General features: G+C 41.6%; 1 protein-coding gene across 1 annotated transcript in view; it reads right to left on the bottom strand.

Annotated features, from left to right (window-relative positions):
• Positions 1-18,126, bottom strand: part of ATP6V1C2 (ATPase H+ transporting V1 subunit C2) — a 177,813-nt gene that overhangs the window by 66,599 nt on the left and 93,088 nt on the right. Inside the window, exons 9-10 of the mRNA XM_029595892.1 lie at positions 13,098-13,190; positions 12,690-12,783 (exon numbers count right to left, since the gene is read on the bottom strand). Coding sequence (XP_029451752.1) covers positions 12,690-12,783; positions 13,098-13,190 — 187 coding nt within the window. The remainder of the gene's footprint in view (positions 1-12,689; positions 12,784-13,097; positions 13,191-18,126) is intronic.

Here is an 18,126-nt window from a genome sequence, read left to right as displayed (position 1 = left end):
TTTGGTACACTAAGCCTGATTCCATTTCCAGAAAACATTTTTTTTTTGATTAATGTGAAGCAAAGAATGCAACCAATTGCTTGGATGGAGAGAGGGGAGGGAAGGTGACAAAGCATGGCCCAGAAAGTGTGCTCACCACTTCTTTAGGGATTGCAGGTCCTTCATGAAAACTTGCATGGAAGGTTTTAGTTTCCCTGCTAGCAGTATGAATTTTTTTTTGTGGTGATGAAGGGTCTTGTTTGGACCTTTTGACATTGTGTAAAAATTGCAAAAGCTGCTTCTATTTAGCCAGTTTACCAATGTCCATGACAGTTCTCCTGTGGTAAGTATTCAGAAGAGCACAATTTTACATACAGGATTTACAGATTTTTTTTTTTTTACTTGTTTCTCGAAGAGCAGATCTCTCATGCATCCTTTGGGCAGTACACTCTGACTTTGGGGTCATGACATGTTTGGGAGTCATTGGTGTGAGGTGATGTGTGTTCTGCAGAAGAAGCAAGTACACTATATACTTCTTAAAGAGAAGCTGAAATAGATGACTGTGTATCTCAGATATATTTGTGGGAAAACAGGGGGTTTATGCACATTGTGATTTCTTGTTTTGCTATAGGACTTATATTTTCCCAGAGAAAACTCATTTCTGTTAAGCTGGTCTGTAAGCGATCTGTAGTTCAAATTGGCTTGGGCTGCTTGCTCTACTCAAATTGAGGCTTAAAAAGCATAACCTCCCAGTATCCTTAGGGAGCTGTAAAACTAACATCCTTCAGTGCCCTTGGTCAGAAAGTCATTACTGGTCAGAAAGCCATTGTCCAGAGGGCTATTGCTAGTATTTTGTGCCCTGATTGGCCCTTCAGATACAGCTCATAGAGAACTAGCTCTGAAGTTGCTAGACTTGGCTGGAAGTACAGAATGATAAGATCTCTGTGCTAAAGAACTGTTCCAGCAGGTATTGGCAGCCTATTCTGTAGCTCCCTAGGCACGAGATAAATATAGTGAAAGTGGTTAGCTAAATTCTTATCTATTACTGTTTGCAAATTGAATCTTTCTTCCATTCACTGTTCCTGGTTTTTTTTATTAATTAACTCTTTAAATTTGTTAGCTCTGTTTTGTGACTGATTCATAATACCACTATTTTCTTTGATCTGTGGGTGCATTTCCAAAAACCGTGTGACCCCTGGGTTGTGTTGAGTCTTGGTGGCCCTAGAAACTACCAAGGGATAGTTTACAGGCAGGATAGTTGCCTAGAGGTAAGCAGGAAACTAAGGGGGTCATTTTCCAAGGAGTTGCCGCAGGAGATAATTCCGCAAATCGCGCTAACAGCCGTTAACGCGATTTGCGAATGCAAATTTTTAATTTTGTAGTCAGGGGGCGGAGCATATGTAAAGTAGGAAAGAGTTATCATGTGCGGCAAAACAGCCACAGTGTTAGCGCTAGAGGCCGGTAAAGGTTTATCGTGGTTCATGATGTTTCCAGACAGCCTGTTTCAGTATCCGGGGAGGGAGAGGGAGAGGGAGGGGGAGGGGGAGGGGGAGGGGGAGGGGGAGGGGGAGAGAGAGAGAGAGAGAGAGAGAGAGAGAGAGAGAGAGAGACTTGCTATAGTGTCTCTTCCCTAGACAGGTAGTTGTATCCCTATGAGAGGCCCACCTAGTAACTTGAGGTGGGGATTAGGTATTAGTGTAGGGGGTTGGGGGCCACTTTCACATTCAACATGAGACGTACGAACAGAACAGTGGTCTCTTGTGAAGATTTGATGGCCTTCGGCGTGAGGAAACTCACTCCAAGATCAAGCTAGGTGGAGAGAACATTGTCCAAATCTCATCTTGGAGTGAGTTTCCTCACGCCGAAGGCCATCAAATCTTCACAAGAGACCACTGTTCTGTTCGTACGTCTCATGTTGAATGTGAAAGTGGCCCCCAACCCCCTACACTAATACCTAATCCCCACCTCAAGTTACTAGGTGGGCCTCTCATAGGGATACAACTACCTGTCTAGGGAAGAGACACTATAGCAAGTCTCTCTCTCTCTCTCTCTCTCAACACTGAAATAGGCTGTCTGGACACTTTCGTGCACTGTGATGATGCTTTGGGTGTTTTATCGCGCAGTGGGGAAACTTCGTGTGCTGCAATGTTTTCGCGATTTGCGGAAAATGTATTCGCGAATCGCAAAGTTTCCCCACTGCACGAAAAAAGCCTCATTTGCATGGGAAACGCCCCTTAATGCGATATTGGTAAATGAGGCCCTAAGTTGGCAGGTGGGAGGTTGCCAGTGTAGGAGTATGTGCACAGGTGCAGTTGAGCCTGGGCAGGGCTTGGAAAGACCCTCTGAGTAGTCAAGGGGATAACTCTTTCCAAGTTATCCAAGGGGATAACTCTTTTCTCTGTTCCAAGTTATTACTACCCTGTTTTATTGTAACTGCAACCCTTAACTTTCACTTGTATATTGTTACTTTACTACTACCTTTTTTAATTTTTGTTATTTATTGTTATTTATGACCTCTTGTTACCTCTTCACTTGTTAATTGTAAACCGACATGATGCGATACTCATCGCGAATGCCGGTATAGAAAAACTTAAAATAAATAAATAACTCTAAGTGGGCGTCGTTTAGTGCTGAGGCATTATCTGACAGAGTATGTGTTATAGCTAATGTATTTGTGAAACTGAGAATGTGAAGATAAAGCAAGACTGAAAAGGAAGGGGCATATGTAGTACCTGGGAGAATTAGGATGGTAGTGTAAGACATAAGAGTCTGGCAAGGCACTTTCAAAAGAGGAATGTCAGGATCTACGCCAGAAAAGTAACTTTAAAAGTTACTTTTACCATAAGAAAAGGCAATTGATCGCTTTATAAAAAAAGAACTTCTCTATCAAGGTATGTGACAGAAAAAAAGCATAGCTTGTTTGAGAAGGGTTTGCCTATTTTGCCATAAGATAAAAATAAATTAAAAGTGACAGTCACTTCTATACTCTGTACTCTATAATAAGAGCTGCATTTCTAGGCAGGAGTAAATTTACTTAGCATTTTGGCTTCAGGGTGGCAGTTTATAAACCATGTTAAGTGTGGGGGTGAATGATTCCTTGTGTGCATGTCTGTGGATTGACCCTTGGGTCATATTTAGGTTATGCAAGCTATATACTGGAAACTGTTTTTATGACACTAGGGCATTTATGGAAGATGATTTTTTGTTTAATGTTTAGATTTCATACTTAAGATGAGAATGGTACAATTATGTTTTAAAATTGTTTTAAGTTGCTCTTTACAATATTTGCACACCTAATTGGCAGGCTTTTGCTGTTACCCGCTTAGAATCTTCTTTATGATCTATCAGTCTAAAACTTGAAATAATAAATATCTTTTTATTGGGGGGGGGGGGGGAAGAGGGGTTTGAGCCATACCAAATAGTACCCAAATCCTCATTTATGACAGTTTGGCGAATATCTCCAGGTATTTGCCATCTGGAGCTGAAAAACATTAGGAAATGAATCAGTGCTGCAAATAAGCAAGTATGGAGTATGGGTAAGAAAGTTTTTGCTGGTACACATTACCCGCAGGACATGGAGATGGCGTTCAGCATCTTTCCTTCAGTCAGCAGGGGAGGGGTTCATGAAGGAGCAGAGCAGTTTTCATTTTTTGTTGTGTGCTCTCTAGTCTTACTCCCGCTCCTCATTTTCCCTCAGTCCTCGTGCAAACAGAACTATTTTCCTGTAAACAGTCATAAGGCAGCAGGGGTGTAAGGTGACTGACCAAGTTGGTGGTGCTACCTTGTATGGGCTGGGCCCCACCCTTGAAAAAAAAGTGCTTGGGGCAGGAACCCACCCAGCCCCAATTAACCCATTCCATGGGGGTCCTGCATAGAAAAAGGGGCAAGAAGGATTATCAATCTCCTCTTGCCCTACTGACATCCCTTAAAAATGGCACCAGTTGACCATGAGACCTTCATCATAGCAATGTTAAAATGTCACTGGTCTCGGGGCCGGCCAGCGCCATTTTGTTGTACGGCTATATAGGAAAGTAGTATCGGCTGACCTTGAGACCAGCACTATTTTGACCTCAGGGAAATCCCCAAGGAGACCAGGTTGGGCCCAGGATCAGTGCAAGGGCATTAGGCACCCTAAGTGAAACCTATGGCCTTGTGCGCACTTCCCCCAGTCACACCCTCCTCGCACACATTTATAATAGATTTTACATGAAAAAGGACATTCACAGTACAGTTTACTGAGGAAAAAATATCACTTACAACATATATATTTACATGCACTATTGGGGTGCCAACCCGAAGACCCTGCAAAAAGACACTTGGAATTCATAGTACCAGGCCTATTGTAATGCATGTTGGCTGGCTTAGGCCTCAGAAATCCTTAAAAACTAAATTACAATACAATATAGTAAACCTCGCATGCCAAAATAGCACCAACCACCAGCCCTGCAAATATTACACCAGGCCCTAAATACCAATACATCTCATATTAGGAAAACAGAACAAGCCAGGTTGCCCAAGATCTCTACAATTACATGCTAGCAGAATGCCTCATCTCTGTCACACATATAGAACACAGACTGACCCTTACCTAATACAGAATAAAGACACCATAAAACAGAAAATAGAAACAAGCAAACAGAAAGGCCCAGTATACAATAGAAAAACCAAGACCTTACCATTCCTCATAAAACATCAAATCATGAAATATAAAGCATCAATCATAATAGCAAAATCATACTAATAAAAAGAACAAATATTTTAAATAAACTGATGAATAGACCATCCAATAATTTAAAAAACTTACAAAAATTTTCCAAACATTAATAAAATAATTCAAAAACAGAAGACCCCCCTCAAATAACACCAATAATTAAAACAAATTGGGATTTAAAAAATCCTTTACTCTTCAGACCTTGGAACTTCTCATTTCCAGATGCCGAGATTATCTTGGATTAGCAGGAGGAGAGGGAGATTTGTTGCACATAAACCTTCTCCTTTCTCTCATCCACACATGCTCTCTATCTTGTTCACACATACACAAATACTCTCTTGCTCACATATGCACACATACATACTTTTTCTTTCTCACCTTTCCTCCATCTAGAGGCACACAGCAGCTTCCTCCTTCAGCTACCAGTTGATGGAATGCTCCCTATTCTTCTGACCATGTGGGCTGCAACCCTGCTCTTCCTCCTGTTCCTGGACAAATGTGCGAAGATCTGTGGGGCCTGCTACTGCTCACAATGTCATGAGCAAGCCTGCGGCTTTTCCTCCTGCTGCTCCCTAAGCCACGGCCAGGCTAAGTGGCTCTCCCTCCTACTTCTCCAGAGGCTGTGGTTGGGTCCCATGGCTCTTCCTCCTAGTTTTCCCTGAGGCCACAGGCAGGCCCTGCTGCTCTTCCCCTTGATGCTCCTAATGCTGGGCAGCCCACGGCTCTTCCTCCCGCTGCTTCTGACGCTGAACAGGCCCCGTGGCTCACTCGTCTGCTGGTTCTGCTTCTTACTAGTTCATGCTACTATTCCTGAAGGCAGGGGCTGCGGCAGCCATAGCATTTACTCCTTCCTGCTCGTGCGAGCCCATGCTACACTACTTCCGCTTCCGGTCCCACGTGGGAGGAAATGTTATGGGTGACGCTAGTTCCAGAGCGGTGGAGCTTAGGCCCCAGCAGAAGTTGGAGGCGCACAGCATGTATACTCTGCTTGCTTACTGTCTTTCTTCCCTCCCTCCCCTGAACCATGCATCCCACCTTTTCCTTTTCTTTTATAAATTACTTCTGGGACAAAAATGTAATTTGTGGCCGATTCACCAATTAGGTAAACTGTTGGTTCTTTACCACTTTACTTAAAGCTTCTTACTATTTAGGCCCACTTGCCAGCCACCAGATTTATAGGCCGATGCAGAAAGCTGTGCGTTAAAACTGTGCGTAACGCACAGTTTCCTAATGCACAAGCTACTTTATTTTTTTAATTCCTGATGAAGTAAGCTAATGTGATGCAAATGCATCAGAAGTTTAAAAAAATGCATTGACTGCAAAGGTTTATTAAAATGTGCACCCGGCGCAGGCTGAAGGCGCATTTTAACTTGGGGGAGCAGGGGGAGTCTCTTGCAGGTGGAGGTACTCGGCAGTTTGCCTCTTAAAGGCTGCCTCCGGTGTCTCCCCTACCTGGGTATTTGGCCTTGGCTAGAGCAGGGGAGTGAGCCAGCAGGAGGAGAGGTGCCTCTGATGTCCTCAAGAGGGGCAAGATGGAGCTACAGTGAGGGAAGAACTGATGCAAGTTTGGTCTTGCCCAAATGGACAGCTGCTATGGGGAGCCAAACTCGCAGGCAGGTACCATCTCAAAACTATTTAGCCTTTTATTAAAACATGGGGGGAAACCACTAAAATCAACTAGGCCAATATTCAGAAGGTCATTTAGTGAACAAGTTACTGGTAATCTGCTAATGTTAGCCGGATAACATGTCCCATATATTCAGTGGGAAAAACATCCTTCTAAATTTACTATTCTAAAGTTATCTAGCTACATGTAGCCAGATAACTAAAAAATATTCCAGGCATTATCTGAATATAGCCAGGTAGGTTGGTTTTTTTTTTAGTTATCCGACCTTTTGTGCCTGGATAGCTTGCTACTTAGCCGGATATCTTTAAAAGATAAGTATTGCTGTCATAACGAAACAAAAGAAAAGAAATGAAAAAGACCAGCGGGCCATCCCCTCCCTCCCCCACCAAAAACATCATACAAAGGCTCTGTTGGGCCATGCTCTCCTCAGCCCTTTAATCCTGCATAAATCGCTAAAATTGCTTCCGGGGCCCCTTGTCTCAGTTTTTCAGAAATCGAAAAATCAGCCTCCCATCCACCCGCAAGGATGATGAGGCGCTGCCCCCCCCCCCCCCCCCCCGCCCCTTCCCTCCTAACTATCCCCCATCCCCCCCATTACCTTATTTTTGCTTGCCAGGAGTGAGGGATACGCTGCCCTGCTCCCGATGCCTCCAGCGCTGCTCTGACAGAGGCAGTGCTGGAATCATAAGCACTGGAGGCGCCAGGAGTGGGCCAAAACTAAGGTACTGGGGGGGGGGGGGGCATGGCTTTTGAATATGGACCTCAACCTTTTTAGAGGAGGCTTAACTAGCACTGGAAACTTTACTCCACCTCAGACCAGGAGTAAAACTTCCAGTGCTAGTTAAGCCATCACACCTCTCTGCATTGGGAGGTAAGGGTTAATGCCCTCATTTGCGTGGAACTTCCATGCAAGGGCGCTAAGCTGAAGGCACAGTTTCAAATGCACATTTTACGCATGTATAACTCTTTGCTGCATCGGCAGTAAGGTTTATGCACACAAAATGTGCGTGCTGTTGAAAGCAGCTTTTTGCATCAGCCTGCTTGTTCCTTCCTATTTTAAACCTCCTCAGTCATGGCCTTGCTCACTTAATGCAAAACCTCTTTTATGGTTTTGCCGTGTGTCTTGTCTGTCTTGTGCAGCTGACATGTGCTATACAAATGACTAATAATGAATGACAGGTTGTTATGATGTGACTTTTTTGGGATAACCTCTAGATAAAAACGTCTCTTGCATATGCAACGCCTGCTTTCTATACTCTTCTATTCCATCACATAATCGTCTGAGACGTAAGAACTCTCCTATGGGTATATTATCTCGCAAATTTAGGGGATGGGAGCTGTTATAGTGTAATAAATGATTTCTGTCTGTGGGTCTGGAATAAATCGTCGTAACTAGCTTTCCTTGATCTTTGTATACCCTCAGATCTAAAAAAGATACAGATGTTCTATGACTTGTTAAAGTAAACTGCAAGTTACCATCTACTGTATTGAGCCATGTGACACAATTTTTTAAACCTCTTTCAGACCTCTTCCATACAAGAAATATGTCTATAAATCGCATCCATGATATTTTTCTATGAATTTAATAAAAAAAAGTAATTTCGAACACCACAATTGTGCTTTACTCCACTCCGCAGGGAGTGTTTTTTTTCTGTGTAAATGTGTGTATATGTATATAGTGGTCTGTATCACTTGATTCCTGATCTCATGAGTTATTGAAACATAGACTCATAGAAATTATGTCAGCAAAGGACAAAATGGTCCATCCTGTCTGCCCAGTAAGCTTATGGTTGTAGCATCTGCTGAGCCGTGTAGACAGCGAATGATATAAATCCATCATTTCTATCATCCAATTTTTTTTAACAGTTTTGCTGAGTTTTTCTACTGGAATTTTTCACTGTTTTCATGGTATTTCATTCTATTTTAATATAATGTGCACTTTTAATTGTAATTACGTTTTGTTGTACCACACAAATAGGGATGGTATGGAAAAGAGAGGCCCAACATCATCTATTCATGCTTGGGCCATGTAGATGCAGTTACAGCTCCTCTACGGAGTTTGCTGGAATGGTCAGCCCCCCCTGTTGTATATAAAAGCAGTGTGCAGCTCTTTGGTTAGGAGATTGAGAGTGTAGGATTGTTTTCTTGAGTTGTTCCCCTGCCTGGATACTGGGTTGCACAGCCTGGGCCAGTGCCTACTTGGTGCTAGTTCCATATTTTTGGATGTTTTTGTCTTTTGAGGATTCCTTCTTGCAAGAGCCCTGGTATCCCTGGCTGGAGGATGTGAGGAAGCCAACAATTAGGTTCCATAAGGGGTTAGGGAATACTCCAATGTTCTCCAGCCCTCACAGAGGGGGTTGGATCAGAAGTGACCCGCTGCAGGAGGTTTCCAGAGTTTCTACATTTTTGCGAAGATTTTTCTGTGTTCCCAGGAGAAATTTTGTGGCCACTCTTCCTGCTGAAGAGAGAGCATCTGTGGAGAGATGAGGTGTTTGCTGCTACCGGACTTTTTCTACAAAAAAAAAATCACCTTGCGCCAACTGAAGAGGAGAACTGTGAATAAGACCTAAAACTCTACTTTGAGGACACTCATCTGGCATCTTCACTCTGGGAAAGAGACACTTTGTGGGAGACTGTGCAAAGATTGTAATCCTTTTTCCGTCAGTATTTTTGAAAGACGTTTTCCATCCCAATTAAGGATATCTTGTCCACCTGGGGACCTTACTCAGCCCAACCATGGAGGGTGAGAGTTTCCCTGCCCAGTACTGAGACACTTGCAGAACTATAAATTCCATCTTATGCCAAGAACTGATGCAAACAGTGTTGTTTTACTATTTCGGAACTTGGACAGTAAAGATTTATTTTTGGATAGCCGTTATGAGCCTCCAGTGAATTTGTTGGCACACACATTCCCCCTCCCCAAGTAACAATTAAAAAGCCATCCCAGCCATCTTGGGTCTTGGAGGATTTAGTCCCCCTCCCAGGGCCCTTGGACTGTGTCAGAGTGGTAGAAAGTTAAACGATTGGCCCCAGGACCTTCATGTGCCCTGCCCTCCCTAGACCAGAGATGGGGTTAGATACACATGGCATGTTTTACAATGATTGTATAGCACGTGATATGTTTTTGGCTAATCTTCAGGAAAGAGCTCATTGATGTGAAGTCTGAGCGATAAGCGTAAGGAATATGTTTATGCAAGTCTTCACCACGATGAATAAGTTCATTTTCTTAATTCCATACCTGTCACCAAAAATCAGCCATTTATTTTAACTGGCTTTTTTTTTTTTTTTTTTTTGCTGCTTAAAATAAGTGCCAATGAATTCCCCCTTAAGTTTTCCAAAAAGTAGGGAAAAAAAAGATGTCTTCTTCTTTACTTATATCTCATCTGTCTTTCTGTAAGAAGGAAGATTTTGGACAAATTAGAGAAATGTTTTAGTCTGACGTGATCCTGGGACTCAACAATCCAGTTCATAGTGTTCCCTAGTACAGACTGAGTACAATATTCAGCAAAATGAGTTTTCTGAAAGAAGTTAGCCACAAATTAAAAGGTGAATTTTAAAAGCCTGGCGCGCACAACCTCAATTAGGGGATGCGTGAATAAGTCAGACTTGCGTGTCCCCACTGTATTTTAAAAGCTGCCCAGATACGTGCATATCTCCCGCTGGGTGCACGCCTCACACAGATTCACAAAGGGGCATGGTCTGGGTGCAGTCTGAGCTGGGCACGAGCATTCCAGGGTGGGCCGAGAGATGTGTGTACAGATACTTATGTGCCTGGGTACACACCAAGGTCTAGTGCCATGTAAGTTTATAAAAAAAAAACAAAAAACTAGCCATATCTGAGGGGTTTTAAGGATCTAGGCTAAATGGGGGTAGTGAAGGCTATTAAACTAGGGGGGGATCTGGAGGACCTAGCTTTTAACTGGGCAAACTGGCGGAAGAACTGGTGCATCTGGCAATAGCGTGGGCACTTGCCCCTTTTAAAATCTCTCGACTTAAGTGGTAGAAGCGGGATTTGCGTGCTTATGCACGCGCTCACTTAAAATTAGGCGCACGGCCAGGCTATTTTATAACATACACGCATATATGCGGGCAAGTTATAAAATGGCTGCTTCCCTCGGCACACGCTGATGCACAAGCACCAATGGCCGCCTGGCGCGCCAGTTTGAAAGTTACCATCCAAGACTGCATTGCAGTACTTAGCAAAATAAACTATAAACTACTCCAATATAAATGTTCACATTTCGCAATCAAATGCTTCTATATGGACCTTCCTTTTCCCTATTCTGTGTTGTCCCTAGCTTATGGTTTAACAGGTAAATTTTAACAGATTGGGCATGTGAGCAAAAATATGCTTAATTTTACGCATATCATTTAAAATATTCCTATCGCGCGTATGTGTGGAGCCTTTACGCGCGTACTCACGAGTGACAATGGGGGGGGGGGGAGGAGAGAGACAATATGACACTATATAATCTCCTACTTTAAGAGTAGCACTTTCAACTCAGGGTGGGTTTTGAGGAGGGCAGTGTTACAAGGGTCTACAGACCCTTGCATCCTAGACAGGTCATTGTAACACTGCCCCCCCAAAAACCCACTATGAGCTAAAAGTACCCCTCTTACAGTGGGAGATATACAGAGTATCAGACTGGCTCTCTAACAGAGGCTGTCTCTCTCTCTCTCTCTCTCTCTACTCCTCTTCCCTCCCCCATGTTCAGGATGCCTCTGGCCCAAAATAAGAACATAAGAACATGCCATACTGGGTCAGACCAAGGTCCATCAAGCCCAGCATCCTGTTTCCAACAGTGGCCAGGCCAGGCTTGTGCCTCATCAGGACCAGTAATAAAGTTACGCAGGTAAAATGGCATGTGTTGCTATGTTTAGCCTTATAAAATTCAGGGGTTACACATGTAAGTTTTGGCCCCACCCTGGAATGCCCTGCCCCACCCTTTTTCTGCCTTCTTATTCTTGACGTGCGCACAGGCAGATATGCGCGTACTTCCCGGCTTCTTAAAATTCTCATTGCTCATGCATGGCCCACGTATGCGTGTATGGGGCCGTTTTTGCGTGAACAACACTTTTAAAATCTACCTATTAGTTAGGGTGTAAGAGAGAAAGTTTGGCGGACTATCCCTAAAGTAAGTACCTCCTGTGAGGCTGCTTGAATTGGTCAGCCAGCAGGGAGCAGGTGTGGCCATTTTGTTTTGGATTTCAAAGTAGGAAAGGGGGGTTTATTTATTTATTTAGATTTATATTCCGCTTTTCACACTTTTTTCAGCGCTTCAAAGTGGATTACATCCAGGTACTGTAGGTATATGTTAGAGTAGCGCTCAATTTTAGACCCCACAGCTTGATACCAGAGAAGTGGAAAGTATTTATTTTATTTATTTATTTAAAAACTTTTATATACCGGTATTAGTAAGCATACATCATACCGGTAGATGTAGAGAGAGACTCCTGGCCCAGCAAACCAGTGTGGCAGGGTTTGTCTTGGTGGAGGAACAGTCTTTTGGAGAGCCATTTCTTTTTCTGTACTAAGGAGACACCCTGTTTCTGCCATCAGGAGGATTGTACCCCCTACTTGGATCAGGACAGAGAAAAGAAAATTGATGGCCAACACCCTAAGGAAAAGGAGGGGAAGCAATTCTTGCCTCAGGAGAGGACTTTGAGTTTTTGAGAAACGTTTGGTTCTTGTTGGTTTGGGAGGAATTTTTGTGCCAATATTCCTGCCCAGGAGATGAAGCTGAGAAGGACATTGTTTTTTTTCTGTTTTGGGACTCTCTACCTGAGAGGTCCTTTTCAACACCAGAAGAAGACAGAAGGATCCAGTATCCACCACTAGGGAACACTTATTCAGAGGAGTAGGCCCAAGACCAAAAAAGAACATTTGGATGTTTTTGTGAAGATAATTGGAAACTTGATTTTTTTTGGAGATTTCTTTGGTTTACAGTAAATTTTTATGCTGGAACATCCCACCCAAGTGTCCAGTGTCCAGTGTCCAGAAAGTGATCCTAAGTCCATGTCATCCAACCATGAATACACCCGTGAGAGAGGGAGAAAGACTGTTTTCCTCCCTGTTGGTCTAGGGCCTTGAAGGTTAAATCCTCCCACACCCAGCGGAAAGAGCCCTGGCACCCTGGGGCTTGTGGACTGAGAAAGGCTGTTTGTGGCCCTGGGACACTGTGAACCTCTGCATTCCAGGCACCCACTAAAAAAAGGGGGGGTTACACTTCTTTTCAGGCTTTGCAGACTAAATTCTGCATTCACTAGATGCATATAGTTTAGATTCTGTAAAATGTACAGCACTTAGGAGTATGCAATCCTTGACAAATCCAGAAGTTACCATCATAAGTCTTAAAAGAAATGATTACTTACATATTGCTGTTTTTTATCAGCAGCTAATCGTGTGATTTCTTCCTTTTCTGACTGCATTTCTTTCTCATCAAAATAAAACTCTCGTACTATAAACCTGAAAGATAAGAAATTCATTAGCTTGGTGGTAACTCTTCTCTTTTACTTTACTACCAATCTCATATTTCCCTGCAGGAAAAACGGCAAACACAGTGACATTCTGCCTTTATTTATAATGCTACAGAATCTAACATATTGAAAACAGGCCCCAAAGCGAAAATAAAACTTTAAAATCACCTCTCCATTTTGCATGCAGTGGGTGGTCTTGGTTTTGGAGTCACAGTGTCCTAGAACGTGAGATTCTCAGGCAAGTGGGAACTCTCCTAATCACATTTCTAAATTCCCAAGGTAGTAAAAGCGATTAAAACATACTTGTTTTCTCTTGCTTTGGCTTTGAAATCATCCATCACTTTTCTGAACAGTGTGACTGTGAAGAGCCCTGCTTCTGCATCCTCTGCAATCATCCTACAGAAAGAAAAGAATTCATATGTTTTGGGACAATGGTAAACCTGAATGCCTGCTCCTCATGTGATTAGATTTAAAAAAAAAAATCCCCATTAGTTCACAAACAGATACAAAGATATTTTTCTGCTAAAGGTTATTGTAACCAGCATGCAATAGAGACCCCAAATGATTCCTACATAAGAAATGCCATACTGGGTCAGATCAAAAGTCCATCAAGCCTAGCATCCTGTCTGACAGTGGCTAATCGAGATCACAAGTAACCAGCAGGATTGCAAAAAATAGATTCAGTCCTTCTTGCTCATAACCAGGGATAAGCAGTGGCTTTCCCTAGTCTACATGGCTAATAGTAGTTTATGGACTTTTCCTCCAGGAGCCTGTCTAATCCCTATTTAAATCCAGCTGTGCTAACTGCTTTCACCACATGTTCTGGCTTCCAGTACAAAAAGGCTCTACTTAAACTATGCACCATTATTCATAAATCACTTTATCAGAACTCTTCATGTCTTAAAAAGTTGCTTATCTATTATGTTCCAAAGTGTCAAATTCACTCCTTAGGTCAAAATCATCTTTAGATTCTCTCCCTCTATAACTATAGGCTGCAAGAGATCAGAAACAGAGCCTTTCCATTTGTAGGCTCAGTAGCCTGTAATATATTGTGTTTTAAGGGACGACCATGACTATTTGGTTTTAGGAAAAAGCCAAAGGCTTTATTTTATTTTATTTTTCTACAATTTCAAAATTACAAGCAGCACCTTGTTTAGAAAATGAGGTGTACAAGAAAAAACAGAAAAAAGAATCTTACAATATCATCTTAGAAATAAACATACAACCCCATATATTTCAAGAAAAGAGGGAGGGCAAGAGAAAATCGAGCGGTCTTTATAATTAAGGTATTTAAAAAGAAAAAAAATAAGAAAACACTGAGAAAAACCACCAGTCGGGTGTACTACAATGGAGCATCCAAAATCACCCAAAGTTAAACTGGTTCAAAAAAACATAATTAGCATTATTATACCTTACCAGGCATTTGCAAGGGTAAAAAAGTATGAAATGACCCCCTTTAGATTGTACCTCGGAGCGCAATAAAAGAAATTTTTTTCAATGAGATTGAGTGATCCTTGTAAGATCAGGGTGAACCCAAATCTTTTGACCATAAAACAATGAGGAACAGAATCGAAAAAAGATATATACTAATTATATACTAATTATTTATTATATGTTCTTAAAATCATCTTTGTTTATATTTTATTGATTATATATTTGTTGTGAGTTTGTTGATATCCAGTTATGAATGTTCATTTTTAATCCACACTGGACAATTGGATTGGAAGCTGTGGAATATAAGAAGGTACAAATAAAAATTTAAAAATTCCATAGTTTGTGTACTGAGTTAAAAAAATACTCTCTCTAATTTGTTTTAAATATGCTACTTATTAGCCTTATAGTGTGTCCTCTAGTTTTAGTACTATTGGAAAGGGTAAACAGTTACCCATTTACCCATTCTGCCCCAGTCAAGATTGTACAGATCTCTATCATATCTCCTCTCCAGACTGAAGATCCCTAACCTCTTTAGCCATTCCTCATAGGGGAGTCATTCCATCCCCTTTATCATTTTGGTCGCGCTTCTCTGTACTTTTCTAGTTCTGCTATATCTTTATGGAGATAGGGCAATGAGAATTGCACACAATACTGAAGGTGCAGTCATATCATGGTCTGATACAGAGGCATTCCATTTTATTTTTCATTCCTTTCTTAATAATACTTAACGTTCTATTTGCAATTTTGATGCTGTTGCATACTAAGCCAATTGCTACCTGTTACTAATAATCTGTACTAGAGATATGCATCCTTAAAAAAAAGTTTCAGTTCATTGGTTTATTTAGTTTTGGAATGAAAAAAAAAATTGTTCCATTTGTTTTTCATTTAACATTGAAGTAAATGGGGGAAAACCCCTTTGATATCACTGTAAATGAAAAACAAGCTGGGGCCCAGCATCATCACTGCAGCACATCCTCCAGGCAGAGATCATCATTTTTAGTCACTAGAGCAAGAAAAGAATTTGCCGGAAGGCCTGCTCCCAGGCCCAGGGCTTGGCCAGCCCTCGGAGACCAGGAGCCTGAGTCAGGTTTAGGCCTCAGCCCAGGCTTCAGTGATGGGACCAGTCATTTTCTAGACCCCCAGCATTTTGACCCAGGCTTAGGTGACTGGTTTCTGGTCTTGGGCCAGGCCTGGGCCTCAGCAATAGGACCCAGTCTTGGTTGGGCCTTTGCAATGGAATGGCCTGGGGATGGGACTAGGCGAAGGCCTGCCCTGCCAGAAGCCCGTTTTTTAAATTTTGGGGTTTTTTACCAAATTAATATGAATATACATACAAATTTTCATTAATATTCATCCGAGGCCTATTTTCAGTTCATATCATTTTGTATGAACCAAAAATGGCCTAATTTGTTACTTTTTTTTGCATTTGTTCGAAACGAAAGCATATCATTTAAATCAGCCATGATTCCTGAAGATTGGAAGGTGACCAATGTTACGCCGATATTTAAAAAGAGTTCTAGGGGTTATCGAGGAAACTTCAGGCCGCTGAGCCTGACGTCAGAGCCAAGCAAAATAGTAGAAACCATTTATAAGAATAAAATCACTGGCTATATAGACAGACTTGGCTTAATGAGGAAGAGTCAACGTGGTTTTGTTTTGTTTTTTTTTCTTTATGCATTTTACTAATAAAGCTTTAGAGTTAGGGCATCCCAACAAAGAGGTTCCAATAATAAGAAAAGTAGCCCAAGTGCCTATAATTAAAAACTCACCTGAGCTAAAAGATTCCAATTTATCCTATCAACTGAAAAGCAGAATGTAAATACAAAAACAAATCTCACTCTGAAATGTTTGTTTGCAAATGCCAGACGTCTAAGAAGTAAGATGGGAGAATTAGAGTGTATAGCAGTGAATGATGACATAACTTAATTGGCATCTCAGAGACATGGTGGAAAGAGGATAACCAATGGGATAGTGCTATATGGGGGCACAAATTATATTGCAATGACAGAGAGGAGCATCTTGGTGGCAGGGTCCACTTTATGTCCAGGATGGCATAGATTCCAACAGGATAAAGATCCTGCATGAGACTAAATGTACAATGGAATCTTTATGGGTAGAAATCCTTTGTGTGTTGCAAAGAGAATAGTGATAGGAGTATACTACCGTTCACCTAGCCAAAATGGTGAGAAGGACAGTGAAATGCTAAGAGAAATTAGGGTATCTAACTAAACTGGTAGTGCAATAATAATGGGAGATTTCAATTACCCCAATACTGACTGGGTAAGTGAAACATCAGGGCATGCTAGAGAGATAAAGTTCCTGGATGGAATAACAGACAGTTTTATGGAGCAATTGGTTCAGGAGCCGACGAGAGAGGGAGCATTTTTAGATATAATTCTCAAAGGAATGCAGGAGTTGGTGAGAGAGGTAATGGTGGTGGGGCCACTTGGCAATAGTGATTATAATATGATCAAATTTGAATTATTGACTAAAGGGGGACAGTATGTAAATCCATGGCTCTAGTGATAAACTTCGACAAAATAAGAAAAATAGTTAGAAAAAAACTGAAAGGTGCAGCTACAAAGGTAAAAAGTGTGCAACAGGCATAGACATTGTTAAAAAAAAAAAAATACCATCCTAGAAGCACAGACCAGATGTATTCCATGCATTAAGAAAGGTGGAAGGAAGGCAAAACAATTACTGGCATAGTTAAAAGGTGAGGTGAAAGAGGCTATTTTAGTGAAAAGATCTTCATTCAAAAATTGGAAGAAGGATCCATCAGATGAAAATAGAATAAATATAAACATTGATAAGACAGGCTAAGAGAAAATTTGAAAAGTTGGCCTTAGAGGCAAAAACTCACAATAAAAACTTTAAAATATGTCTGAAGTAGAAAGCCTGCAAGGGAGTCAGTTGGACATTTGGATGATCAAGGGGTTAAAGGTGCACTTAGAGAAGATAAGGCCATCGCGGAAAGGTTAAACAATTTCTTTGCTTCAGTGTTTACTGAAGAGGATATTGGAGATATACCCGTTCCGGAGAAGGTTTTTATGTGTGATGAAGATCAACTGAACCAAATCACGGTGAACCTGGAAGATGTGGTAGGCCTGATTGATAAACTGAAGAGTTTTAAATCACCTGGACCGGATGGTATACACCCCAGGGTTCTGAAAGAACTAAAAAATGAAATTTCAGACCTATTAGTAAAAATTTGTAACCTATCATTAAAATCATCCGATGTACCTGAAGATTAGAAGATGGCCAATGTAACTCCGATATTTAAAAAGGGATCCAGGGGTGATCCGGGAAACTATAGACCGGTGAGCCTGACTTCAGGACTTGAACAAGTTAATGTAAATCAGTTATTTACTCTCTCAGATAATAGAAAGATCAGGGGGCACTCCATGAAGATAGCAAGTAGCTCATTTAAAACAAATCAAAGAAAATTCTTTTTCACTCAGCGCATAGTTAAACTCTGGAATTCGTTGCCAGGGGATGTGGTTATAGCAGTTAGTGTAACTGGGATTAAAAAAGGTTTGGATAAGTTCCTAGAGGATAAATCCATAAACTGCTATGACAGTAAATAAGAAGCAGTAGTAGCTATCTAATGTTTGGGTATTTGCCAGGTACTTGTGACTTGCATTAGCTACTGTGGAAACAGGATACTGGGTTTGATGGACTCTTGGTCTGACCCAGTATGACATATTTTATGTTCTTATCCCCTCATGGCCCCCCTCCCCAACCCCCAATACAGTGATGCCCTCCTCAGATACATCATATTATTTCCACTCTGGAGAGTATCTCAAAATGGATAAACCTTTAGAGATGTGAATAGGTTCCAGAATCGTTTCCGGTATCATGTTTTGACTGTCCCGAGCCAAAAAAAAACAACCCACCC

This window comes from Rhinatrema bivittatum, chromosome 3, assembly GCF_901001135.1.
Source record: "Rhinatrema bivittatum chromosome 3, aRhiBiv1.1, whole genome shotgun sequence".
Taxonomy (NCBI): domain Eukaryota; kingdom Metazoa; phylum Chordata; class Amphibia; order Gymnophiona; family Rhinatrematidae; genus Rhinatrema; species Rhinatrema bivittatum.
The sequence above is the reverse complement of the archived record's forward strand: the minus strand, read 5'-3'. Positions and strand labels throughout refer to the sequence as shown.